The sequence below is a fragment of the Hermetia illucens genome, chromosome 2 (assembly GCF_905115235.1).
Source record: "Hermetia illucens chromosome 2, iHerIll2.2.curated.20191125, whole genome shotgun sequence".
Lineage (NCBI taxonomy): Eukaryota > Metazoa > Arthropoda > Insecta > Diptera > Stratiomyidae > Hermetia > Hermetia illucens.
This window is the reverse complement of record NC_051850.1, coordinates 145,846,843-145,874,830: the sequence shown is the minus strand read 5'-3', so window position 1 is coordinate 145,874,830 and position 27,988 is coordinate 145,846,843. Positions and strand designations below refer to the sequence as shown.

The 27,988-nt window shown below is 40.1% G+C and overlaps 2 protein-coding genes across 8 annotated transcripts in view; one reads left to right on the top strand and one right to left on the bottom strand.

Moving 5' to 3' along the window:
- The first annotated feature begins 1 nt into the window (after window position 1).
- LOC119648692 (cytochrome b561-like) lies at window positions 2-24,906 on the top strand. Of its 3 annotated transcripts, none has more exons than XM_038050496.1 (4): window positions 2-311; window positions 23,528-23,736; window positions 23,829-24,192; window positions 24,294-24,906. In XM_038050496.1, the coding sequence occupies exons 1-4, from the start codon at window positions 283-285 to the stop codon at window positions 24,454-24,456; spliced, it is 765 nt and encodes a 254-aa protein (XP_037906424.1). In that variant the 5' UTR covers window positions 2-282; the 3' UTR covers window positions 24,457-24,906. The 3 variants fall into 3 exon arrangements, with proteins under 3 accessions (XP_037906424.1, XP_037906426.1, XP_037906425.1); XM_038050498.1 differs by lacking the exon at window positions 2-311 and adding an exon at window positions 10,968-11,136 and having other exon boundaries at window positions 24,294-24,456; XM_038050497.1 differs by lacking the exon at window positions 2-311 and adding an exon at window positions 11,168-11,478 and having other exon boundaries at window positions 24,294-24,456.
- Window positions 24,907-25,260: 354 nt separating this feature from the next.
- The window catches only part of LOC119648691, an 81,871-nt gene continuing 79,143 nt past the window's right edge, over window positions 25,261-27,988 (bottom strand). For all 5 annotated transcript variants that reach the window (XM_038050493.1, XM_038050492.1, XM_038050491.1 and 2 more), the window contains 2 exons: window positions 26,184-26,284; window positions 25,261-26,110 (listed from right to left, as the gene is read on the bottom strand). In XM_038050493.1, the coding sequence (XP_037906421.1) occupies window positions 25,288-26,110; window positions 26,184-26,284 (924 nt within the window). In that variant the 3' untranslated portion in view covers window positions 25,261-25,287. The remainder of the gene's footprint in view (window positions 26,111-26,183; window positions 26,285-27,988) is intronic.

The window sequence follows — 27,988 nt, the reverse complement described above, 5'->3', positions numbered from 1 at the left end:
AACTGCTCTGTTCGCATTGTGGAGTAAAATACGAAACTAAGTATATCCAATCCAAGCGTTCACTCTATTTGCACACCTGCAGATAGTATCTTTCGTCACTTTAAATTTACTTGTTTTGTTATCTAAATGAGGAGATGAAATTGCCTGCCGTGGGTTGTTTCTAGAAAAAAGATTGCAGAGTATAGAGTGGATAGTCTGTGACTGCTCATCGATTAAAATATACTTTGTTCGGACTCCTCTTGGATTAAATATTTAGTTAAAAGGCGTGGAGTAAACTAAGAGATGGCTTCACTGAACAGTGAAACAAATCCGTGAGTAACAATTTTTTTATATTATGTATGAAGGGCATCTTGGGTGAACCATTCTCATCTGAAATCAAGATGATTTTAGGGCAAGAATCTGTTTCATGGGATGCATGCACCCATATTTCGGGAACCAGCTATTCCTTTCCAAACGCTTCCGAAATGCCGGTGGGCATGTATAACAAAACTATCTTTTCTTTCAATTTATCACACATATTGTTTACTGTTTATAATTATTACTAACGTTGTTAATAAAACAAAGATAACTTTTCGATGCCACCAAGTTTTGTAGATATCCAATTTTAGGAAACAGTCTGACTTTTTTGTGGTGAAACTAAAGCCTTGTTAAGAAACCAGATAATAAATATGCAAGAATGGCAAGTCATTTTGCGACTTTGTAGGATTTTTGAGAGCTATAATACCACCAAAAAAACGAAATAAATTATGTCCATCGGAAGCAGTTATACTGGAGTATTAAAAGATAATTTCGTGCTTTTCGAAATTGGTTTCAACATGAGTGAAATAGCGAAAATGTGCAAGTGCAAATGTGTGGCAATTTTTATTTCTGAACACTAAATGATTAGTGGTGCTTTCCTTTCACATTGCTGTGCCGTTATTTTCCCCAAACGCGTTCAGCTATTGTTCCGGTTATTGTGCGTGCAGAATTTCGATGTTTCCATATTGTCTTCTTTTGATTTTCCCCTCCTGAAAATGCTTTTCCAGCTTTGACCTTATTACTTTTCGCGACTTAGCTACTTGCTGGTCATCATTGATTAGCTCCTCCATTTTTTTTACGTAGATCAGTGGATCTTTTCTGAAAAGCCAAGTGGTGGCAGACGCGAATCTGGGGTCGAAGTGTTGCGGACAGCTATTACAAGGCGCGCCTTCACGAACTTGGTGCCAGTCCCTAACAGGAAATTCCAATTCAGGTTAAGGAGCATCACAATTGTGTAGTGCTACGTAGCAAAGGAGATTTCCAATATAGCGGAGGACTCTTTTTATAGGTACCATTGTGATCGTGATTGTGTTCGGATAACTCAGTTGTTAGATGACTAGACTCTCGTACGCAAGGTCGGGGTTCAAATTTCAATGTTGGCAGTGTGATTTGTATCGTAAGTTGACGTCGGATACTAGTCGACTCCGCTGTGAATGAGTACCTGAGTCAAATCAGGGTAATAATCTCGGGTGAGCACAATGCTGAGCACATTGCCTCCTATAGTGTGCTGTAATCTTGTAGTGTTCCGTTACGGTCTTGAATGAAGTGCTCTAACATACTTCAAAGCCCTGATCCAATTGGATTGTTGCCCCAACGATTATTATTATTATTATTGCAATCGTGATGGACGATCTTAGTATCAAGGTGAGCTCAACCTAACACCTTGCTTAGCCTTTTTACTTAATGGCATGGTCTTATTGACCGTAATGACAACCGTGAACGGTATCTAAACTTCCGAAATTTTCACTGCCTCGTCATTGACCCCATGCTGTTCGAGTACAGGATCTGCCATATGATGTTGGGTTTCAACTGAACGAAGTTCTTCTTCTTTTTCTTCAGCCTTTGTCCCGTTCACAGGCGGGGACGGCTAGTCGTGATTGGTTTCGCCATTTAACTCTATCAAATGCCTGATCCGGATGCAGTCTTGAGGCTTTTGAATCCCCACCCAGGTCGTTTACCATCGACTTCGATGATCACACCAATCTTGGCATGTGAATTCTCGTTAGCGCAACTTGCATGACCATCCCATCGAAGACGCCTCTCTTGCAATTTTTTCGCCATCGATTCAACCTGATATCGGTCGCGGATATCCTCATTTCAGATATGATCAAAATGTGTCACGCTACTAGTCCAACGCAACATCTTCCGCTCCATTACCGCAAGACGCCGTTCATTGTCTTTTATAATCGGCCAACACTCAAAACCATAGAGGGTGACAGGACGTTTGAGACGTTCGTTGATACGTCGATCACAAAGAACACAAGTTGTGGAATGCCAATTCATCCAGGTTGGGTTAATGCGTGAAGCAATTTCATAACGCCGTTCTCCATTGGCTGATAGCATTGAGCCGAGGTATTCAAGTGCCCAAATCACTGCCACTGACTGAACGAAGTTGTCTTCTAAATAATAGTGGAGAGACTAACATCCGTCTCAAAAAGGACAATTATCTGTTGGTCGCTTACCTTTACTTAGTTTTCGCTACTTCATCTGGTCTCAGGGGAACAGAGCGTTGGTCCTCTAAATTCAATTTTCAACTTAATAACCCGCCTAAAAATACTAATGACCACTATGCCTCCATGAAGAGTACTTTTGTCTGTGATGTGAAGACTTCATCACGGTTCTGAAATGTATAAAATCCGATGAAGTTTACCTTTGTGGATATGGAAGTTAAATTGTCACGGAGTAAAGCCGCTGGCAGTCTCTCCCAATGAGTGAAGGAAGTTGAAAGGAATGATCGTTAAAATTACGAAAAGTACCCATTTTGAGCAACTGGTTCGCGGTTACTAGCTTCTGCTGTTGCAAAGATATTAGCTCCAATCTCCCGGAATCACATTAACTGTTGGTTACCGTTTTGTATTCTGGGTCACATCAACACCCTTCGAATCATTGTAGAGTTTAGACCACCGCTCCACCTGTTCTTCACTAATTTCGAGAAAGATTTACTAGTTTCAACAAGAAGTGTATCTAGTATGAGAGGGTCGCAAAATGTGACGTGCATTGAGGTAGAATCTCAAAGGAATTTGAAGTTAGAATTGGAGTTCATCCGAGTTGCATCTTGTCATCGATACATTCTCCTTTCGTTATCGGTGACGTTTTACATGCTGTCTTGGCTGGCCGACGTGGAGGAGTTCAATGGACGATGTCATCTTTCCGCAAAAACCTCTCCCAAAAACTGGGGAAGAAGACAAGCAGAGTTCGACTGAAGATAAATACCAATAAAACTAAGGTTGTTAATCCGACTGAGCATCGCACTCTCCCTATTTACATTGGACCGGATATCGAAGGCATTGATCAATTTGCGGATGCATGGAAAGTGACCACCATTTTTGCTCAGGAGCTCCAAGCATTCAAACCGGATATTTTGTCCTTGGACAATAACAAATGATGTACTTGGTCGCCGTGGAAGTGACAGTGGAGAGATTAGATGTTTGTCTGTTATTTGTAGTCTAACCTAAAATTGATAGACAAGTAGCTTCCCCCAAACTACAATTTTTAGTTTCCAATGTAGATATATATTTCGGAAGCAACTTACCCCCTTCATCAGTACAAAGCTACTAAAACTACTAAAAACAATTGCGATTATACGGTAATTACTAGTTACCTAGATCTGTGTTTAATAACCGCGTCGCGTCTTATCTCAAAATTTCAAACTTTCCCAAGGTTTCAAGACTGTCGATCGGTTTGTATGCCCCAAGAGTTCAAGATTTTCCTGTTGAATGGTGTGGGCTTCTTCGACTATGTGCGCTGCCACCCGTGTTTGTTGTCCGACTACTCCATTCAATGCCCCACAGGTTAAAATCACCTGCTATGATTTTTGGCCCACATCCGCTTGTGTTCAGAACCAAAGAACTCAGAATTTGCTCATTCTCGGTAAGTGTAGTGCTGGGTGGATTATAGCAACTGTATATAAGGATTCCTTTCACTTTCGTTCTGATAAATTTCTCTTTCAAGTGCTCCGTTATTTCCTCCAAGTCTTGTTCTTTTGCAAGCCCATAACGCTGCTTGACCCATTTCATTCTTGACCCAAGTGCTACCACTGTGATATGGCTCACTAATTATGGCCAAATATTATCTTCGTGGATGGTTTACGAGAGTAGATCCTGCGCCGCCTGGCGGTGGTTAATGTTTTTTTATTTCAATCTCATCTGTGATTTGCGTTGAAAGCTCTCCTGTGTTGCAGGCGCTGTCTGCTGCTGCCTGTAATATGCCGGTGATCCACTCCCTCCTCAGGTTTTCCGTGGCCTTTTTACCGCTAACTCTTGAAGTTCAATAAGGTCGAACACCTTTTCTAAGGACTCACGAACCTACTCCTTCGCGATGACCTCATCTTTACCATTGTAACGATTTCCTGCCTGTTAGTCCTTATGTCCGTTTCCTGCCCTAAAGACTTTCCGATTTGAATCAAGAATTTGTTCGCGATTACATTCTTGGATTTCTTGGGGTCAAACAGAAAGTATCCTTCTGAGTTGCGGTTAATATTATCTTCCAAAATGGTAAGTTCACTCTGCTGAAAGTGTTGGCGCATAACCACTCGGATCCTAATCCGATCTCTTATATAATATATACATATGTAAGCCTGTTATATTATTAGCTATGTTGTTGGTTTTTAAAGAATTTTTATCTTTTTTATTTACGAAATTGTTTATTATTTACATGTAAATGTACACATAAATATTTCGTCGTCATGGCCTTGGCCTTTAGGATGTCCTTCCTCCAACCATCTCGATCCAACGATTATGTTCTTCAATTTCGAAGAACAGAATCTGCCCCTTCAGGGTTTTCTCACCGGGCTTCATTCCCGCTGTTTCCCTTTCGAATACCCTTTCTAGCGCTATCTATAACTTGAACGTGGCAGCCCATTGCAACTTTCGAAGTTTGATTATTTTGGAGACGTCAGGGTCGTCAAATATTCGATAAAATTCAAGATTGTAGCTGAATCGCCATTAGTCGTCCTCTCATTTATCTCTTAGGACCCTGCTCTAGAAGGTTTTGGCCAGTTGTTCGGAAGTTTGTGTTAGGATCCATGTTTCACATTCGTAGCATAGCATAGGTCCTATTATCGTTTTGTATACTCGGGCCTTTGCTTTCCTGTGTATGCAGCTGGATTGTAAAATCGTCAGGACCGAGTAGAAGGCTCTCTCTCGTTTTATTTCACAACTTTCTTTCCCTATTTCGTCAGCTTTACACCTAAGTACATAAGGTTGTCCACAGTTTTTAAGTTGTACTCGTTAATTCTCACTTTTCTTGTTTGTGTAATAATTTTCCTCTTTTTGTTAATTTCTAGACTAACCTCGTTTGCTGTTTGTCGAGGTTTATATTTATATTATATTGTCGTCAAGATTCTATGGGACGTAAAAAGTACTGAGATGCTTCTCTAATTTTTGCATACCAACTTGTCATCTTTTATGTGGATAACGCGTATCGTTGTTGGGTCCAAATGGAGAGAATCAAATTATGGATAACTTTCAGAGTCCATGGGCCGCCTGAGTTGAGTTTATTGGGGATACCATCTTTGTCCGACACATTGTTCATTTTTTGACCTTTGATTGCTAACTCTATTTCTTCTGGTGGTGGTACTTCAATGGTCCCATTATGTTCAACCGCAATTCTCTAGTGATTGAGTTGTATGGGAAGGGTTGAAGAGTCCTTTAAAATAAGACGTTCATCTTTCACATGTCTTTGTTTCGCTCCAATTATTGTCTCGTTTTTGCTTTTAAAAGGGGTGATTTTGGGTTGATACCCACACCTAAGGTTCTTCACTGTCTCCGTGGTATCGATCCTTCCCGAAGCTGTTCATCATTTCTGTACAGGATGTTTGGCTTTTTAACTAATTTGTTAGCTTGTCTTGCGTTGTCGTTCGCAATGTTATCGTTAATTTTTTTTAATTCATCGATACTTTTGCCCCGATTTGTTGTTTTGTTGCGGAGCGCACAGAATCGTCCATAGGTTCGAAGTCGATAAAATTTGCATTAAAGTCCGCAGTGAAAGCGAATCCAGACTCACGTTTCCCTGATAGTTTCCTACTTGTGAAGATTGTAAGTGACCTCTTGTCGGCTATCTCGTAACCATTCCAATTCTTTTCCTGGTCTATAACAACGCTGAACTTGTCCTTGCTGACCTGTTGGAGTAAGTCTTTTCAGTTATCTAACACTCCACGATCCTGGAGCGCAGTCATTCATCTATGTCTATCTGTGTTATATCAACGGCGTCCGATAGTATTTATCCTGCCTTAGTGCTTAGTGCTTAGTTTTTTGTTGGATGATCGGTTGTAAGCCTATTGCTCCGGACCGCAAAGCTTGACGCCAATTGCGTTATACTTCCTGGATGGAGGGTGTCATTAGGCAGGATGCAGTATGGTGGAATTATCCCAACCAAGCTGGGCGTCCATTTCTACTTTTTTTATTTATTCCATTATATATTATTACTTCTATTACAAGTGCCATGCTTGTTTGCAATGTTTGCCTGGCATCCTTTTCGAGTAATATCAGAAAAAATGCAAATATGCATCGTATCTCAAACGATAGAAGTCATCGTACGACTACTTCAGCCGTTCCGCATTTTCTTTATTGTAAGTAAATTGCCGACCAAGAAAATGCATACAATTTCGATACAAACGTGATGATCGGAGTCACAAGCCTCGGAGAAATGTTAAGGCGTCCACCTCAGCCGACGCGGAAGGACGGGCCTGGGTCCTGTTGAGAAATGGGCAAAGGTTCTTGACGAATGGACGACGTTAGTTCGAACAAAACAAAGACATGTCTGCACACTAAATGTTGGTACCCTAACTGGAAAGAGCGAGGAACTCACAAGAGAACTTCGGAAAATCCGGATTGATATCTGCGCTCTGCTAGAAACTCGATGGTCTGGTGCCAAAAGCTGTGACATTGAACGCGAATGCGGTAAAAATGGCTATAAACTTCCCTATTTTGGTAGCCCACACACTCAATATGGTGTTGGCATTGCCATCTCAGAGGTTTTCCGTGATGCCATTAAAGAAGTTGAACTGTGGCGCGGCATTCAAAATTTATTTCGAATGTCGCGAATACCAGCGGACAGATGACGTCACCAGCGCTCTCCACTCAGTTCAGGCCTCGCTACAAGAGTGAAGAACAGAGTAGGTGACGAGAAACGTCAGATAAAAAAATAATAATAATAAGAAAAAAGACAGTTCGCAGTCATTGTGAGAAGAACGAGTTTCGTGCAAAAAGAAAACAGTTACAGACGGAAATCAGTATTATTTCTAATATCTCGGAGTTATAATAAGAGTACTTTCTTGAAATTGTGTATTGAACTTTGTAAAATACGAAAATCATGTCAGAAACCTATTTCGAAGAATAGAAGCTTTTAAATTTGTCAGAAACCTATTTCGAAGAATAGAAGCTCCTAAATTTGTCAAAAGGAAAAGAATACAAAGCTCTTAAAGAACCATTTGATGATCGGCTGATGAAGCTCACCATTATATTAGCTGATCCCACTATTTACTTCTTCACCGCGTACGCACCACAGACAGGTCGACCTGATGCTGAGAAAGATGTCTTCTGACAACTTTTCGATGAAAAGACTTGTCACGAGCCTGCTGACGACTATATTATCATTGCGGCGACCTTAATGGTCATGTAGGTGAAAAGGCAGATGGTAATAGGTGCCATGGGGGAAAGGGGTTCGGAGCGCGCAATGAGGGTGGCAAGCGTAAAATCGATTTTGCGGACACCCATGACCTTGTGCTTATGAATGAATGAACAGTAAAACGCAAATCAACTACATTCTCATAAGACGCCGACACTTTACCACTGTCACTGATTGCAAAGCTGTTCCCTATGAGATCATCGCACCTCAACATCGGCCATTGATTGCTGTCCTGCGAATTAAGCCACCGATAAAATAGCGTGAGGAACGCACTGGCCCGCGGCGCATTAAATGTTGGCGATTTGGTGAGAAGAAAGAACAAACGATCTCACTCACACGATTACCGACCATTACGAATGTGGAAGAATCGTGGAACCAAATGAAAGACACGATCCACAAAGCGGCCTCTGCAACCCTCGTGGTCACCAAGCCGGGTAAGCGGTACATTAACCAAGATAATTGGCTTTGGAATGATGATGTTGAAATGAAGGTCCGTGTTCTTGTTATGGACACTGTGACACGGGACATCCAACGTCCAGTGCCCTACACACTGCTTTATGCAGATGATGTTTTCCAAGCATCTAATAATAAAAATGATCTCGAGCAACTTGTCCAAAAATGGAATAATCGCCTCATGCAACACACAAACAGGCACAATCATTGTCAGCGGCAGTGATATGCCAGGAACTGAGCGATTTAAATACCGCGGATTAGCGTTATCAGGCAATGGAGAACTGCGTTATGAAATTGCTCCACGCATTAACGCAACCTGGATGAAGTGGCGTTCCACAACTGGTGTCCTTTGTGATCGGCGTATCAACGAACGTCTCACATCTAAAATTTACCATAATGTCGTCCGTCCTGTCGCTCCTTATGGTTCTGAGTTTTGGCCGAATATAAAAGGCAATGAACGGCGTCTTGCGGTAATGGAGACGACGATGTTGTGTTGGACTAGTGGCGTGACACGGTTTGATCACATCCGAAATGAGGATATCCGCGATCGTTATGGGGTTGCACCGATCGTGGAAAAATTGTGAGAGAAGCGTCTTCGATAGTATGGTCACGCGATTCGTGCTAACGAGAATTCATTTGCCAAGATTGGTCTGAACATCGAAGTCGATGGTGAACGATCAAAAGAGAGGCCGAAACAACGGTGGCTTGATACGCTGGATGGGGATTTAAAAGCCTCGAAATTGCACACAGGTCAAGCATTCGATAGAGCTAAATGGCGAAACCGATCACGACGAGCCGGCCCTGCTTGTGAACGGGACAAAGGCTGAAGAAAAAGAAGAAGTAAACTGCATTGAAATGCGATCAGTCAGAACGTAAAACATTATCGGAAATAGCTTAAAAATAAAAGTCAGCAATCCAAAATATCGTGGAAAGTTATAAAGAAACGGGAACAGTAGAAAATAAACCTTGTAAGTTATCTGAAAAAAAGTGATAGTGAGTGCAAACGCAAAAACCCAAGAACAAGTGGTGTAAAATTAAGAGAAGAATTATTGCAAAAGTGTAATGTCGACATAAACACTCTAGGATAGCTAAGAAAAAGCCTGTCATCAGTGCAGCAAAGACGAGGCATTGTCCGCAAAAAAAATTGGCGGAAAAAGGGTACTGCATAAGAGGCAAAGAGGTGGAGGTAATGTGCTTGTTTGGGGAAGTATGAGTTGGTCAGGGGTCAGAAATCTAGTGTTTAACAATGGCAAAATGGACCAGCAGGTATTCCTAAATATTTTGAAAACAATTTAAAGGAAGCTGAGAATAAAATGGGTTGGGGTCCTGATTATATTTTATAACAGGACAACGACCCCAAACATACAGCTCGTACGGAACGTGAGTGGCTAATGTATAATGTTCCAAAGCAGCTGCATTTACCAACGCAGAGTCCAGACGTACATCCAATCGAGAATTTGTGGGACTTCCACGAAGAGCATTTACACAAATACCACATTCCTTCAAAGAGTTCTCTAAAGAAGGCTCTATAGGATGAATGGAGTAGTATACCTCAAAGTATTAGCCAGAAACTTGTGTCATCTATGCAAGTAGTCCTGGAAGCAAAGGAGGCCCAACCAAGTATTGATATTTAACCACTAGACAAATATCTCCGAATAACAATAGTCGTACCATAAACGATATGGGGTGCACCGATCGTGGAAAAATTACGAGAGAGGCGTTTATTTGAGTTGTATATTTGTTATGTTTCCCTTTTTGTACTGTTTATTCTCAGTTAATTCAAATAAATGCAGTTTATAATATTTTCAGATGTCGTACGCTGAATTATGTCGCCTAGTGTATAATTTTTAGGGCTTTAGAATGGCAACACGGGGGACAAAACGGTATGAAATTAGTATACCTACTTTCATGTCCTGAATCGAAGTGCATAAAGCGGCCAACGAGAGGACCTCTCTTTCAAATTAAGAAAGTGTTGCTTCCAATTATCGTCAACCCACAAACGCCATGTTTGCCTTTCTTATTTCTAATATGCATTTGTTTACCTTTACTTCAGGTTTTTAAAGATGCGATAATATAAGAAACATGTGGTATTGCTATTGTATGTTGTCAAGTAGAAGAAGCGACAAGGCATATGCTTCTGTTGTCCCTATGAAGGTTATGCTTTCTTATTGTGCCTCGATGTAACAGCCGATACATTGTTAAGGCTATTGAGCTAGGGTTGAACACAAATATTCGTATGTAGAATTAAACCTTGAACAGAGGATCTAGTTGCCGCTACTATTCGCAGGTCAAAAATAAAATTTAGAGCCAGCGTGTTTATGACCCACGTTGGGCGCAGTTTGTAATAAACAAAAAAACGCACAGATTGAAAATATTAGCGAAGTTGAAAGTGTAGGTTTGCTAGATACGAGTTCGGCTCCCCAGAACTGACCGCCAATACATGGGCGCATTTTTATCTTTTCTTTCTTTCGAAAAGTGCATACTGATGAAGGAACAGTTGGTCACGGAAGTACAGTATTCGTGCAGTTTCAATCAAAAAATTTGAACTAAGAACGGATATTCCGTCAATTTTTTGTCTTTTTTGTCTTATTTACTATTTTTTCTTCGAGATACCAATCGACTACATCTGATTATGCGTGCAGAGACCCAATAGCAACTCAGTTTATCCCTTAAGTGATCTAAAACGCGTTGATCTGATATATCGGAGCGTAAACGCCGATAATTGTATGTGAAGTATGCTAACCCTGCTACAATTATAAACTGACAGCGTAGCCAGGTAACCAGGTGAAAATCGATTTTTCACAGATGCCAGCAACTTGTTGCGCATGTTTAAATCTTCCTCTCATTCATGAATAGACCACCATGTTGACATATGGCGTAGTCAATTACTAGCAAAATATCTGAGCGATTAGATAGGAATCCCGACAGGTCGCACGTCTGTCCTCAACTGAAATACAGCGCAAAAATCATAAATCCGTGGACGAGAGCCGAGCGAGTCGTAGTGTGCTACTGAGCAGATACAGATGAGAAGAACCCGCAGTGAGTAATCTTTAAGACCGACAAACTAGTATTGCTAGAAGGGGGCTTTCTTGGCTCGTCTGAAATCCCCAGGAAAAAAGAAAATAAAGAATAACTTCCAATTCAACAAGTTCTTTTTGTTGATAGCGTTCCGGTGGCGGCTTGACTCGAGTTCAGTAGTCTAGTGACTGAGGTTCCGAGAACCAATTTATCCGTAGATTTATCGCGCGGCTCACATATGTTACGGGAAAATGAGTGATAGTACTTAATTTTATTAGCAAATTCCTATCGTAGTTAGAAGTTGTCGCGAATTACTGTCGGTGCTAGAGCTTATCTACTTTTGTAACAGATAACACCTAATTGGTAAGCGTTTAAATAATTTGTAACAAAAGACTAAACTTCTCCGCATTCAGTATTCGTGGCAAGAAAAGTTTTGTGCGTTCTAAAAAAATCGGCAATGATGAAAGAGATGCTGAGCAAGCAGAATCGTTTAAAATATATTCCAATGTGAACTTTGGTTGACTTGAGGGCGGTCCGAATTAATAACTTCAGTTGCTCTATTTTTACGGGGAATCATTCTGAATGATGTATATGAGTTCGTGTCAAATTTGTTGGTTTATAATTTCTCGCTATTATTTAAAGTGAAAGGTATATTTTACTATCTCGCTGCAATTGCTCCGTATTCATTTCAAACAAAAGAAATGGAATATGATTTGGGTCAAGAAAAAGCTCGTTAATGTGCGCTACGTTTTTGAATAACGCTACCAATTAAAATGTTATGGCCTGCAGCAGTTGCGGATTGCGATTAAATGGAACACCTCGGCGAACTTGTCTAGCATTAGATAAGAATACATCTTTTAATGGGGGCTTGAGGTTGTTTTGAAAACACAAAAATCACCCTTGTTATAATCGTTTTTTCTGCTATACAGATTAAAGTCTTCTATTGATGCGATTGTAGTTCAAAGGCAGGAATAGTAGGAATCCGCGACCTTAAAGCAACGGCCTATATGCATGCATCCCCATTGTTCCTTTATTTGATCTTATATACTCATTCGAATACATATCTTCCGGAAGCAGAACTTCACTATGTTGTGTTACAACATAATCGGGGTAATCGTATTGTCACGGAAAGAATAATATCTCTGAATATATGAGGAAAAATTGCGCACTTCATGACGAAAGGGATGATGATGACTTGTATGTACCACACCCTTGAAAATTTGACTTCATAACTCCTTACCGATAAAAAGCAGGATAAGAATTTTATTCTGAAAGTTTTTGAATAGTCGATTTTGAAATCACGACTCTGAGAGGTAGTATTTTATGGCAATCCTACCGCAGCCGTAGTCAATTAGCGATGGAATTAGCTACACGCTTTCCGTTATTTCTGAAAATGACTCTTCTATCTTCAGAATCCGAGATAATTCGAATTGCATTAAGGAGGGTAGAATGATGTGATTGTTATAATTCCGAAGAAGGTAATTTAAGAGGTATTTGCGGTTCCTGCTGCCGCGGAGATATTAGCTAAAATTTTCCTGGAACAAATTGAAAAATACCTCCAAAGCTTGGCCGACAAGTTTCCGCTATGAATCTTTTTACGTCCACCACATGAACAACCTTCGGATCATTGTGGAACAAGGAGCAGAGTTCACCGCTCCGCCTACTTTCATCGATTCCAACAGGTTCAATATGAGGGGCATTCCGGGGAAACTAATATATATTACCAGGGTGACAGGCATACAGCGCTGGGTAAAAAAATCCGATCAGTAAGAAAATCTGATTTTTGAAAAAAAATATCGAGCTGATAAAAAAAAGTAAATATGAGGGTTTTTTGTATTGATATTTTGCACTAAAAATAGTTTTTGGAGAAAAAAAAATTTTCATGAGGGACTTTTATTGAAAATTAGTCTAGGAAAAATAGGTGAAATTGGTTTGTGTTTCATATCAATCACAAAACTCGTCGAAACACAATAATTTTTTTTGTTTACCTAATAACTAAACAATAACTTCATAAATGCTTAATCAGAATTTCGTATCACCTCCTTTTGCCTTAATTACGGCTCTCAACGTCAGCGAGCGCTGATGAAACGAAATTCAGCAAAATTTGCAGGTCAATTTCGTCATTCCACATCCTTAAGAGGATTAAATCCAGCCCATGTTGGCTTTTCGGCTTCTATTCAGCTGCCTTTTTCTTTATTAGTGCTCACGAGTTTTCTATGGGATTTAATTCGGGCTGTTCCGGGGCACAGTCAGCTGCTTTACTGAGTTTTCGGCCAGAAAGTTGCGCACCTCCAAAGCAAAAAAGGCCAAGTAATTGGGAAACCTTTAATATTTCTTATAAAACAGCTAGAAAAAGGAAAAAAAATATTACTAACAATGTGGGACCTGTGACAGGGCGCAGTATCGGCCTGAAAGATGACCTCACTTGAATACTGTTATCGGTCTTAAATGCAAGGTATCAGATGCTCCTCCAAAATTCGTTTATAGGCTGGACCATTAACTCTTCCATCAATTAATGAAAATCCTTTCCTGCCATAAAACGAAAAGCAGCCCCAGATCATTCTGCTCATCGGCTGGCGTACTGTGGGCTGGGTACACTCCTCCACACTGAATCGCTAACTTGATCTCCTCCATACGCGGTGGATCCCATCCAACCCAAAAATATTAAATTGGGATTCATCGGAGAATATTACAGTTTGCCCCAGTACCCAATTTTCGTGATCCTTTGCCCATAAATAGCGTCCCTTCCGTGTTCTTCTATTTAAAAAATGCTGTTTTTGCGGCAATGCTATCCTTGAGCTCTTTTTAATGTCCGATGAACTTTTGAACCGATCCCGAAGTCAGAATCTCCGCATCAGCCTGTCTTCGGCTGATGTAGACTTTCTCGTCCTTCCTGAACCCTGTTTTCGGCCAGTAGATCCAATGGCCCGGGATTTTTTCAAAAAGACAGCTAGAGAGAACTGACCAAAGTCCACAACGACGGCTATTTGTTGTGTGCTGCATTTTTCATGGAATATGGCAATTATTTCTCTTTTGTCGATATCGCTCATTTTACATGTTGCAATTTTTTTTATGAATCACTTCAAAAACTTTCCATTGGAAGAAACTACAATCTAATGGTACTAATACTTTCTTCACATCTGTATTTATACAACAAAAAAACTGCTTACCAATTTAAATTAAAATAACGGACTTATGCGAGACTAAGTAGCGCGCACTTAACTGACCGGATTTTTTTTGCCCAGTACTGAATGACGACCTCAATTGTTACATGCTCTATCAAGCAAAATCTTTGACAAATTTGAGTTGAAAAGCGAAGTCCGCCAGGGTTATACTTTTTCCACGATAGTTGTTCATCTTGTTATCTAGACGGGTGTAGAGGGGTTCAATAGGCGCTGTCATCTTTCCTTGGATACCTCGACATCTGCTTGTTCTTTCACCGAACCGCGGACCTTGGCCAGATGGCTCTGTATTTGGAAAAGGAGGCAAACACAGTTGAAATGGAGATAAGAAGGTTCTCAGTCTGACTGGTTTTCGCATTTTGCCTATTTATATAAAAAAAAATTGTACACAACATCAAGTTGAGGTTATTCCGCGCCAATATTTTCTCTTTTTCATCTCCTTCTTCAATAGCGTCAATGTCAGTCCTTGCCCTCCCAAAGTCTGCTTCTCCACTATTTTCGGCCCAGCGACCAGGTCGAACAATTTCAGAAACCGAGCAGTTATATGATTCCGCCTTTCTGTTTCGGCGTTTTCCGAGTGGCCGTTTGCAATCCACCTTGAGTAAGCGCATGGGAATTTTTCTGATATTGATAAGCTCTATATAGCTCTACTGGAGCTTTCGAACGTTAATATGGCTGGCTACTTCTGGTCCGTCGTATAATAGGTAACTCGCTGCTGTATCACATTCGCAATCCTCCCTCCACCTCCTTTTCGGCTTAAGATCGACTTTCGAGAGTGTTAATTTTTTGCTCTCCTCTTTGGTTCACATTTCACTACGTAACGCAGGACAAGCCGAATCAAAGTTTCATACAATATATTGTGAACTTTGGCTTCCTCTGTACATTCGTATTTTTTAAAATTGACAGTACAAGGTAGAATCTTTTGTTGGCAAGCATAATCTGTCTGTTGATTCCGTCTTTGGGAGAGTAGTGCCTAAGTACACATGTTTTACCTGATTGGCATTTTTCTTCTGGTTTACGTTATGATTTCGGCCTTTTCTATGTACTATGTATTTAGATCCACTGGCATCTTTCGGATTATGTACTTCAGATCAAGGTTAAATAATTTCGGGGTTTGTTCAGCACCTTGCTTCAATCCGGAGTCTGCCAGTGGTTTTGCATCTTTGCTTGAGCGCTAGACTGGTTTCTCATGAATCTAATCAGTTTCGCTAGAACTTCAAATTTGAACAATGTTTTGCACGGTATCGATCGATTGAGGATTTGGTAGTATGCGTCGGTGTTAAATAAGCGTGAATGCACTCTCCGCCTTAAAAAATAAGTATATATTTTTTTATGTCAAAATAGTAGATTCAGCTGTTCTTTTGACATATCCGTTGAAAAAACAATTTTTGAAGCGATCATTTAACAATTAATTGTAATTTTTTAATTAATTTTAATGTTTTTAAGTTTAAATTCGGACAAAGCAGGAAAAAATACTGAGTTTGACTTACAACGCCCAATGATGTCACTGGCAAGTGCTTTGAACGTAAGCTGTGTCAAGTTATTATATAACTAAATTAATGTAAATCTTGGCCATATTTGCGCATGAATTTATTTGCAGATCCAAGCATTAAAGCTATGTAGGGAAGATGTAGGGATGCAAATGACGCATGTTAATGGCAATTTCTTAGTTTATTGATGTGTTTCCGCCTAACTTGTGATGTCACATATCACAGCGCGCTTTTCAACGCGTTTAAAATTAAATTAAATTTAAAACGCGTATAGTTTGAAAAATAACTGTTATTTTCCAATTACCGAAAACGAGGCGGGGAGTCTATTATCCAGTAATTTGTTGAGGATTGCAGCGCCGAATCTTTAAACCCCCTGAGACACATACTACCCTCAACCCCCCGAGTATTTCCTCTGTGTTTCTATATAGAAGTAACGCTTGTGTAGTAGTCAACCCTAAATCCTATTTTATAACTGAATATGTATATTCGAATGATCGCTGACCATTTTCTGTTGTACCTGGTTATGTACATTTCCATGTGTAGCGTGCAATTAAATGTATGCTGTCTAAGCGGTTCGGCTTAAACAATGTAGAAATAATTACGCAGCTGTTGTGAAATTGCCGAATGCATGCTGCAATTGCTGAATACAAAAGCTTGGCTATTGTCCTGATAATTCAAATGTAACGGAAGGTCGATGGTTCATTAAAAAAGCATTTTATTTTTTACTTTCGGGTAACCGTTGGAACATCAGTGAATTCATTTCAAAGTCAGACTTTGGAGAGTCATCCAAGTGTATGTCATATCAAAGAGATATTTGGCTGTGTAGAGCCTAGCATAGATGAAACCTTCAACCTGACTTACTGAACCGTTCATCAAAAATACCGTTGCCCACAATAAAAATTCACACTTTTTTAGGAAAAAAAAGCAAACCCAGGGAAAAAGGGTTTATATTGTGCCATGACTATAGAAGTTTCGACTCTGGCGCCTTCATTGTTGCGGAGTCGAGGACTGTTCATTTGTTGGTTGTGTAGACTCTACTGTGCCCAATTCGTACGAACTCAATAAAAGTGCAGCTGACAATTATTATTGAGGTCCCTGAGCCCTGAAGATACGGATTGGAAGTGAGTTTATTCGTCAAGTTAAATTTTAGAACAAACAAGTGATGCAGAACTTAATCAGCGAATATGCTGCATCTCATCGATATTTGAGGTAGAAAAGACTTCGAATTAGAAAATCATCTATCGTGAATCTTCCCTCTTCGATCGCAGTACTCTGGTCACGAGTTTTTCATGATTAATTGATCCTGATAATTTTAATTCGAAACCAAAGGTTTTGACCGATTCGAATTTCCGTTGTAATAAGCTGGGGTGATCATGTTTGGTGCATCACTGTTACGGGACGTTTTTTCATGTCAATGGAAACCATATAGACTTATTATGATAGTAAGAACTAAAGACAAATTAACCGACATTTCACGGATGCTGCCCAATTTCCTTTTAAAGCGTCTAGTCATTTACATATTCCTGCTCTCGTATTTTCATAATACCTGGATTTTATTTTCAATCAACTTTTCGTACCTTGTTTTTTTACTGTCTTGTTTTATTGGAATTTCTATTTTCTTGGTTCTCTTAGTTTGTAAAGGGAAAAGAAAGAAAATTCAAAGAACCTTAGTCGATTCATTGGTAGTAGTTTTCCTATGAGTTCTTCTTTTTCTTCGGTTTTAGTCCCGTTCACAAGCGGGGGAGGATTGTCACCTGCTAATTTGGAATCTTCTTTGTGTATTGGACACGAGTACTATCTTTCAGAGATGAATTGATTTTCCGGCTACGATTTTGTAATTTGCAAAGACTCCCTAACGATGGTACGGAAGCTGCCCCGAATGGAGTGAGGGGCATAGGTTTGTAGGCCGTAATGACAATAATGAAAGTTTTGTGACGTTCTGAAACTTCCACGACCATGTTATTGGGGACAGATTGTTCGAGCACAGGATCTGGTAAAAGATCAATCGATTCAACCAATATATCGACCACATCAGTGAGCAGTATGTTTTAGAGGCGGTCTTTTGGGTGTGCGAAACGAAAGAGGTGCTAACGTCGCCCTCAAAAGGTGCCATTAACTGGTGATCGCTTATCTTTGCTTGCAAATTGTGTCCGCGTTTGCTCGTAAAGTTGAAGCACACGACTCCCCGAAAGCAATATGGTCCGATTCTGTGATTCCGTTATTGTCCGCCAGTAAGAAGTACCTTCATGATCAGATATCGTTATTTTGTTCACCAGAATGTATTGATGAGTATTAGGCCATTATGCTGACTGGCTGTGCCTTGCAATGGATTCCACTAACCCGTAGGTCGTCTTGCAAACACGTAGCGCAGCATAGAAGAAGAAGGATGTAAGCTTCATGGGAAGACTTGGAGGAAGCTAAAGCGCGCTATGCCCCATTTGGTGCATAATAGTAAGCATATAAGAAATATCATTCATTCATTAACACGGCTTCGCAGCTTTGCTCGCAGTTCACTTGTTTTAATTCTCCTCAATCAACCAACTGATAAGCGTCTGATATGTATGTGTACTCAATAGCAAAGTTTGCAAATCATAAGAACTAAACATTTCCCGTTCCATTAGTCATTGTTGCCAGCACACATACTCTATGCTAAGGCTTTATCAAAGTGCACAGCAAATGATAATTAAGTAATTATCAATAGGCAATTTTATAATATCATAATTTCATAATGATGGAAGGATACTTTATTGAATGATTATAACATTACTACCGAACGGGGAAAAAAAATATTCTGCCCCTTAAAGAATTAGGCTAGTAGAATCCTAACTCCCCCTAATTTAATTTTTGTTGATAACGTGGGTAACACAATTGAATAAAACAGCGCATGATCATCATTGCATGCTGACGTTCGTATTCCAGTTTGCTAACCATTTCTGGAAGATGAATAGAATTTCTATTCCTCACTTAATTTAAAAAAAAATACTGGTCAAGTCGCAATAGATTGGCCAATGCAGTTTGGAAAAATTGACTAGCAAAAGCATCCCGCGTCAACCAGAGAGAATATGCACTAGAGTGTCAGTCTTGTATCTAGTCAAAAGGATTATCAAATTGGGTTCAAGGTAATTCAGTCCATGGTGGATACTTCCTTTCTTATTTGCACTGGAAATTACCTTTAACGAGTCTACGGTGGCCATACCAGCAATTAGAACACGAAAAGTAAGTTGCTTTTAGTTTGTTGTTGCATTATAATTGGAAAGGAATGAGAGTTGCTCGAAAATCTCTAATGAGAGTTGAAGACTTCAAAGTCCTAAAGTGAATTTTTGAATAAAAGAGCAGCTCATAACTACTTATAATAACAATTCAAAAAAGTGACTGAGACAACTCATCAGAGGCTGCCTTATCTCTGCCCTGGCAGCAGCGTTACCGAAAGTGGCTACAGCACAAACTAGGCTGAAGCGAAATTATTTTTGTTTGCGGATTATTGTCCAATTGTTGTCGGACGGGTTCAATTCGAAAAAAACTTTCTTTTTCCTATAAAATTATGAATAAATATATGACTTACGGTTTCGTCCAGGTCAGAGGCAACTCAACTCGTCAGATGATACCCCACCTCTACCTTGGAAGCAGCGTGACCGAAGTGGTTACAACTTGACATTTGCTCCCTTATATAAAAACCACGACATATGTATGAATTATAATGAAGACAAAACCGCTTCGTAAATTTCAGGACTAAGCCGACCGAGGCTAAACTAACATTTTTTTTGAGAATTCCTAAGTCCGCCATTCCACCAGACCAGTTGGAAAGCAACATATTCTCTCGCTTGTGGTCCATGGAATCCTCATCTTTGGGCAAGCACCCAAGTTGCAAAACACGTGACTTGCGGTTTCATCCATGGCAGAGGCAACTCATCAGACGCAGCCTTACCTTTGCCCTGCCTTGGATAACCCATCAAAACAATACTGGCAGATTTATACAGCCAGGTAAGAAAGAAGCCCATATTCAGCTGATATATCGGCCTCTATAGCTTACATAAATGAACCAATGATAACAAATTGGGTATTATGCAACTAGCAGTCTCATGCGGGGTGGTCGTTGGAAGTACCTGGTTTGCGCAGGTCGTGGTCCATAAACAAACATGGGCTATCCAGACGGGACTTTTAAATTTTAACCAAATACACTACGTTTTAACACCATCGCCGCTTAGTATAACGAATAACAATATAATTTCGAACCTCCTTTGATAATCAGGTGAGGCAAGAAAGCACTCCGTGACTTCTACAAGGAGAAATTAATGCTACAATAACTGAAGCTGTTAGATCGTCTGCACGTAAACAACAATAACTCACCTTCAGGAAGACGTTCTATTGGTGTAGCTGCCGACACGTTTGATCGGAGCCGCAAAAAAAGTCAAAAAGATTGGTTTGATGATAATTGCAACCTGGCAGCGGAATGGAGGAATGTTGCATTCCGAACGGTGCAGTAGTCTCAAAGAACGATCTCTCAGACAAAAAAATGGAAGCTTAATGAAACTGGCAAGCCTGTTAACTCAAAAAGTATAGGGGACAACAACTTCTGGAGCGGAAGTTTTACCAACGAGTCAGAAAGATGAAGCGATATATATGTTAAGCACACCTAGGTACCACCCTAAGAGATAAAGAGAGAAATCTAATTTTTACTCGGACGGGCATATTAATAATAATAATAATCTTTACCGCAACAATCCATATTGGATCAGGGCCTTGAAGTGTGTTAGAGCACTTCATTCAAGACCGTGAAGGTAGACTACAGGATTACAGTGGAGGCAATGTGGTCAGCATTGCGGTTGCTCGAGATTATTTCCCTGATTTGACTCAGGTATTCATTTACAACTGAGTCAACTGGTATCTGACGTCAAATCACGATACAAATTGCACTGCCACCAGTAAAACGAGCATATTGGAGCGATGAATTAATGAATCGCTCAATATCCGAAATATTGTGGAAGGCGGGAAACAAATGTTAACACCACGAAGTAATAAAGAAAGGGTCTAGGCAATTGGCTTAATGAGGCTACCAACTATGCCAAACAGTTTATCAACTTAAGCTCAATGTTTGAGACAGCGAATCAATACTTGATGATTGGTTTCACTCTAGGGAAGGTTGGATTTTCTCAATGCAATGCAATGGAGATAATAATAATCTAATTTGGACGTGGGTCCAAATTTGGAGTATGTTAGAGCACAACATTCAAAACCTTTACGGCCGCATTTCGGAAGTGTACACCGCATCACGAAAGAACTTGGGTATGGCCGCCAATCTTTAGATGGCCCTGTGGAGGACGTTAACGGTCGATCCACGATGACGAGCCCCTGAAGATGTGAAAAGAACACTTCACCGCGCATCTTAACCGTATCAGATGCGGTGCGGTTCTTCCTCTTATGGATGAAATGGCTAGTTATCGTAACATGCTGATTTGGACTGGTCCTCCAAGTAGAAGAGAAACCATTTCGGCTATCAATGCACTCAAACCCTTCCCAAAGCGTGGAAGAAGGGAATGATTGTTAATATTCCATATACTCCAGTCATGCATTTTTTTGATGAAAAAACGACAGGTTTGAACATGAATATCTCGAAAAATATTACTTGTACGAAAAATTCTCAAAAGACATGTTTTTCTGTGCGCTATATAACTTCTGTTTTTTTATGCCAACCTCTACTCCCACCCCAGATTTCATGTCAATGGGTCTTGACTGAAAAAAATCGGAGGTCGCACTCGATTTTCAGCTCCAACGACTGGACTAAAAGAAGGGCACCCGTTTTGAGTGTGACAATTGGAAGGGTATCTGCGTGCTTGCTATCATCGGAAAGATAATAGCTAAAATAACCCTAAAACACATCAAATAGCATTAACAGAGAGCGGGTTGGTTTCCGCTCTGGATCCTCCTGCATAAACCACATCAAGACCCTGCGAATCATTTTGGAACAGTGGACGAAGTTTAGACCTTTGATTCACATGCTCTTCATCAATTCGAGAAAGCTTTAGACTGAATAGGTAGTGTATCTGGAGTGTTCTACGCAGGAGGGGCATTCCGAGAAAAACTATTATCGGAACGATATATGATGATGCAAAATGACACGTGTTGCACCGAGGTAAAATCTCAGAGAATTTTGAGGTCCAAAACGGAGTCCGCCAGGGTTGCATCTTGTCACCGATATTATTCCTTCTTGCTATCGGTGAAGTTTTTCATGTTGCCTTGTCCATAGGACGTGGACTAGTTCAATGGACGACGACATCTTTCCTCAAACACGACTACGACTGCACAGAAGCCGCTTGTTTACTATCTTACCGGGTCATGTATGTTGGCCATATGGCTCTTGATTGGGAGAGAGAGGCAAGTAGAGTTGAACAGAAGATATACACGAACAAAACCAGAGCTCTTGGTCTGACGGATCATCGCACTCTCCTTCCCCCCACCCAATTTGTACGACTACGAAGAATGGATTCTGCCAACGGTGGCACCGTACTTGATGTTAGCCGACGCATGAACAACGCAAGAACCGTTTTCGCTGCCTTGTCTAAAATTTGGACATCCAGTTATCTCAACAGCAAGATCAAGTTGAGATGGTTGTGTGCTAATGTTCTGTTTTTGCTGCTGCTGAGGTGGCAATGGATAGGTCACATATTAAGAAGTGCAGTGGAATCCACTCTCCCAAGATAGCCGATGAGTGGGTTGCGCCAAGAGCACTTGGCGCAGAACATTAGAGGAAGATTGTGGGCGTCTCGGCAAATCCTGAGGAGGTGAACCGCGAACGATGGCGCATCATGTCTACTAATGAGTAAATGGCAACCATACATGGGGAGAATATATATGGTAGAAAAAGAACATGTGACAGACTCTGCCAAAACGTCAGGGAGCAAGTAGGTGTATCGACTATTGGACTCCCAATCTTTGGAACATCTTATTGAGACATCCGTATACATACACCGGTTATTTCGCTAATGAATCCAATCATGGAAGGCGGATCGGGATTGGTGAATTGACCTGATCCCTCAGAAAAACCATGGCATTATTTAGATGAGCTGAAGAATGTTTGCAACAAAGCCAGCGTGGTCTCACCATTTAAATCTTCCCCGGCAGTTAATCGTGTTGTTGATGTGGGCACCAGAGTACTTGAACATACTAATTTGAAATTAATGTCCAGGTTTTTTTTTACAGTTAATATATAAGTTAAGAAAAGAACTAGGTATTTTTCCTTATACTGTAAATATTTTTATTTTCCTCCCGCATACAATTGCTTCGGGAGCTGGCAATGACAAAGCTGACAGAGTGCCTTGCTAAAGATCCGACTCCACAATGGTAGGACTAAAGACAGTATTTAGCATTAGGGCATCTATTGCAAAGTCTATTCTGAAGGATGAAGTTCCAAGGGTTTATGATGCTAAGTAGAGAAATTTGAATTCTTGCCACAAGCGAAAATCTTTGTGAAAAATTCCGAGTCCTTTAGAGCGACATTTTTATTGCCCTTTAAGAACGGGGCATGGAAACTCCGAAAGGTCTTCTAATGGGACACCGGTCGCTAAATATGGAGAGAGAGGTGGTGGTATCGAGTATATGTAGTTAATTCAAGATAATACAATGAGCCTAATAAAAAGCCTGAGTGCTTGAAGTTGTAGCTTGCCCCAGTCTCTCAATCAGCAAACCAATTTATAATTTTAATTCAAATCATATCGAATTGATGTAATTACCTTTTAATTTCAGCACAATGGAGGAACTAAATCGCTCGCCGTTCATGAATTTCAAAGTCCTCTACATCACAACCCAAATGGTTGGTATTACTCTGATTATAATTATGGGCAGTTGGATTGGAACTCATCTAGGAGGATTTTCGTGGACTTCAAATCCCAAAACAGAATTCAATTGGCACCCATTCCTAATGACTATCGGAATGGTCTTTCTCTACGGAAATTGTAAGTTGACACCATTTCGTTGTAATGCGAAAATTAATTACCGGAAAAACTAGGCTAGAAATTGATTTAATTATGACAATTTTTCTTTGTAGCAATACTGATATATCGTGGCATGCGCCGGTTGCGAAAGAAGAAACTGAAACTGCTCCATGCATCGATTCACATGACTGCATTTGTATTGGTGGTTATTGCGCTGATTGCAGTTTTCGATTCACACAATTTGCCAGCAGTGCCAATTCCGAACTTGTATTCACTGCACTCATGGCTGGGAATTTTGGCTGTGATACTGTTTGCCTGCCAATGGTTGGGAGGATTTGTTTCGTACCTGCTACCAGGAATGCGTCAAGTCTATAAAGAGGCCTATATGCCAGTTCATATTTTCTTTGGGTTGTTTGGATTCGTGCTGGCCGTGGCCAGTGCATTGCTTGGACTATCGGAGAAAGCTTTCTTTTCTATGTAAGTTCGGAGTATCACTAAAGATGCACATGCAGACATCTTTTAATCAAATCTTTCTTTTGGACGATATTTGATTTAATATTCTGAACACCCTCTTCCAGTGGCAATTATCCGGAGCTACCAAATGCTGGCCTAATGGTGAATTTCATGGGAGTACTCCTTATGATCTTCGGTGGATTGGTCGTCTATCTAACTACTGAGCCGGACTACAGAAGGCAACCACTGCCTGAAGATGCTATTCTTCTAACGGGTGCTAACGAGTAAACCAAATTATAACTGACTTGACAACGACTTAAATAGAATTTCGTCTCAAATTTAGTGGTACTACGAACGTCTACTTTGAATTCCTTATTTTTACTAATTAAGTTTATAGAAAATCGTGATAATTTACAAAAGTAGCAAGATATATTTTACGTTCATATTAGGTTGTTGATTTTTATAGAGAGATATTTCTATATTTTTATACGCTGTTATTACATGCTGAATATATTTTAAATGTGATTAAGTCTCGTTTGGTTCTATTTTAAAATAACAATTCCTTCAACAAAAAGCAAACGCATATGTACATGGAAAGACGGGTAAAATATGGAAGTGTGTTGATATGATATGTTGTGTATCTATTGTAAATTTATGGAAATCATAAAGACTTATGCTATCAAGGGATATATTGTAACTTAAAATGTGCGCGCATTAATAAAATATTGTATCTATGTATATACAAGTTGATCTTAGATAATCTTCCAACTTTTAGACAGATATCATAACTCCCTTATCATATTTTGAATAAGTGAACTATTCTTTTTCTTATTTCACATAATAAATGGAAGCATGAGCGGTACAAACATCTTTGGCTGCCTTGTTAAAAAAAGTATTCATCGAAAGTTATCGAACCATAATATAGATTTTGGAATAACATAACAAGTTCTAAAATTGCCAAAAATTTACTGAAATTATTGTCCAAAAATATAGAATAATAAACGGAGTATAAGTTTCATTTGGATAATTCTTAACTTAAAATTAAAAAAAATGTTAATGTAAAATAAATTCAGGCTCTAATCGCGTACAACAATATCTTATTATAAATTAATCAATACATTACACAATAATGCTTTCATTATTATCGCAGAATTCAAAAATATTATCAACAAATTCGAGATTTTTACGTTGTAAACCACTTCTCCTACTTGCAACTCGGCGATCACTTTTACCATACCGTAAACTTCGGTAATTTGCTGCATCCTCCCCTATTACCATCCGTTTAAGATTATTCAAGACCGCGCACTTGCGTTGAATCTCCTTTTTGATCTTATATAAATCTAATTCATGTTCTACGATCTGCTTCCCATAAGTTGCGAGGTTCTCCTGAATTTCGTCAATGCAGACGTCTGGCCCCGCTTTTGTTCGATAAAGTTCATTCTGAGCTCGATACTTATCGCGCTTTCTGGTTAAGTGTTTCGTCAAGTACTTTTCATGCTGCAGTAAGTCCTCTATTCCTTGCGTTGTTTCGACGATTTCATTTCGGATTATGTTGAATTGTAATGATTTTCGCCGTCTACTAGTAGAATGTGGAGTGGAAGACACAAACTCATGCTTAGCCAATCGGTTCAAGTTGGGATATGGAAAGCGGAGGGTGTCATTCAGTCCATGAGCCGCGAATATTTCAGAGATAGAGTCAAGCTCTGGCTCGATTCGTATGTCCTTTGAGAGCCCTGGATGTATGTTAATCCCACTGTCTTTGTCGTCATCGTTTGGATGTAAAACAATCAAAATTTCGTCGTCCGTGTGGTTATCATCTGTTTTAGGTGAATCTAAATATGTTGGAGGTTGAAGATGACAATTTCTTGGCAATGTACTTGTTTGAGATTTCCTCCTGTTTTCATACCGCCTAGACGAACGATGACTGAATGAGGAATTCAATCTGGAATTAAATCAGTTTCAGCATTGACTTTTATTTTATTTTTTCAACGCAAAGAGTTGGCATAACTACTTACCTATAATTTGAAAGCTGATTATGAATGGCCTCCCCTTGCTTTATAACTCTTTGAATTAACTTCGATATTGCACTTTTTTTCTTCTCTTTGTATGGTCTTTCCTGGAATTTAATTAATATGAGTTAATTGCAATTTTACGAAGATGAACAGAATATAAAATTTCTAGCTGCATGGTCAACTCAGAGAACAATTAAAACACTAATTTCTTCATGGGATTGTGAGCTCACCTCATTCAGTACTTTTTGCAAACATAAAAAATTGATTCTTTCGCAACTAATATAGGAATTCTTGATAAGTTTGGAAGGAAAATTTCCACGCAAGAACAGCGTCGATCCAGTAGGCAGTCCGTGTGGTCTTTTTCATTCTACCGGCACTGACAGTCTCCCCCAACGTACACTTCCTCTCGACTGCTTCACCGGGCGACGGTATTTCCTCGGCTACTGGTGTGTCCCGCTCCGTTCACCAAACTCTCCCTTCCCTCGTTGCCTGCTCCACATGGCTCCCGTGAGATCTCAAATACTAGGGTCAATCCAACTGACTCTTCAAACCGAGCTTTGTTTGCATTTATGCTTCATTGGTGGGGTACGCGCGAAATTCCTCCACGTCCATATACCAGTCGACTCATAAGTACCTGAATCAAATCAGGGTAGTATTCACGAGTGAGCACAATGCCGACCGCATTGCCTCCTACTACACCATTATGGCCTTGAATGATGTGCCCTAACTTACTTAAAGGTCGAGGTCCAGGTGAATTGTTTCGCTAACAATTGATATTATTACACTACTTCCTCCGACATTCCCGGCTTGGTTATATCAGGAGCAAATCCTGCTCATACCTGGCGCCTCTCCACTGTAAGAGTTTGGCGAAGGATTACAACGGCCGTGTGATAACTTTCTTCAGCGATACACTACAATACACTGTAGGAGGCAATATGGTCAGTATTGCGCTCGCCCGAGATTATTACTCTGATTTGACTCAGGTACTCATTCACAGCTGAGTCGACTGGTATCCGACGTGAAATCACGATACAAATCCCACTGTGACCAGGGAGATTTAAACTGCGATCTTTCTTACGACAGCCTTGTGCTCTAAGTACTAAGCTATCCGGACACAATGTCCATGCAGCCCGCCTATCTCGCCCACCAACATAACTGAATCGCTAATAAGCATAAAATGTGAGAGATCTAAGAACCACTTTATTTCCCTTCATCAATCGCCTGCACTTCCGCAACCTGATTGGATGATAAGATTTTGGATTCCGAGCTCCTCGAAAGCTACCCGTTCTTTCGCTGCGCCAGGGATTACATAGCTATCAGAAAGGCTACAGGCGGAGGTATATTAATTGTTATAAGTCTCCTTTATGTGCCGAGCCCATCCCATCCAATCTAATAACCTACTGGTTTTGTGAGTTTGGAGTTTGGATCCGCTCCCACAGATAACCAATCGCGGAATTGATCCAGGAGGTCATCCCGCATATTCGGTCCACTAATTTATGTGTTAGACTGCGGAAACTCCTAGTATCAATTCGCCATATTACGGATTAAAAGCATGTAAGCTTGTTTCAACAGAACGGAAAAGTTCTCTTGAAGAGTTGTGCGTGTTAACGTTTCAAATTTAAAAAGGAACTTGTCGGTTGTTAGTGGCCTTTCAGAATCATTATATTTTAACCGCCATGAGCTCAGGAAGTGAGTTACTAGGTGAGATAATGGTGCGCCATATCAACGTTGACAAGAATATTTTTGGAGGTCGACTTACAACAGGCAGGTTCTTGACAGTAAACGAATGTTGTTCTTCATCTAGTGCC

Bases quoted from the DNA above. Each gene is read 5' to 3' on its own strand.
- LOC119648692 (XM_038050496.1), top strand. From the start codon at position 283: ATGGCTTCACTGAACAGTGAAACAAATCC. The intron at 312-23,527 runs GTGAGTAACAAT...TTTTAATTTCAG, and splicing joins CTGAACAGTGAAACAAATCC to CACAATGGAGGAACTAAATC. The intron at 24,193-24,293 runs GTAAGTTCGGAG...ACCCTCTTCCAG, and splicing joins GAGAAAGCTTTCTTTTCTAT to TGGCAATTATCCGGAGCTAC.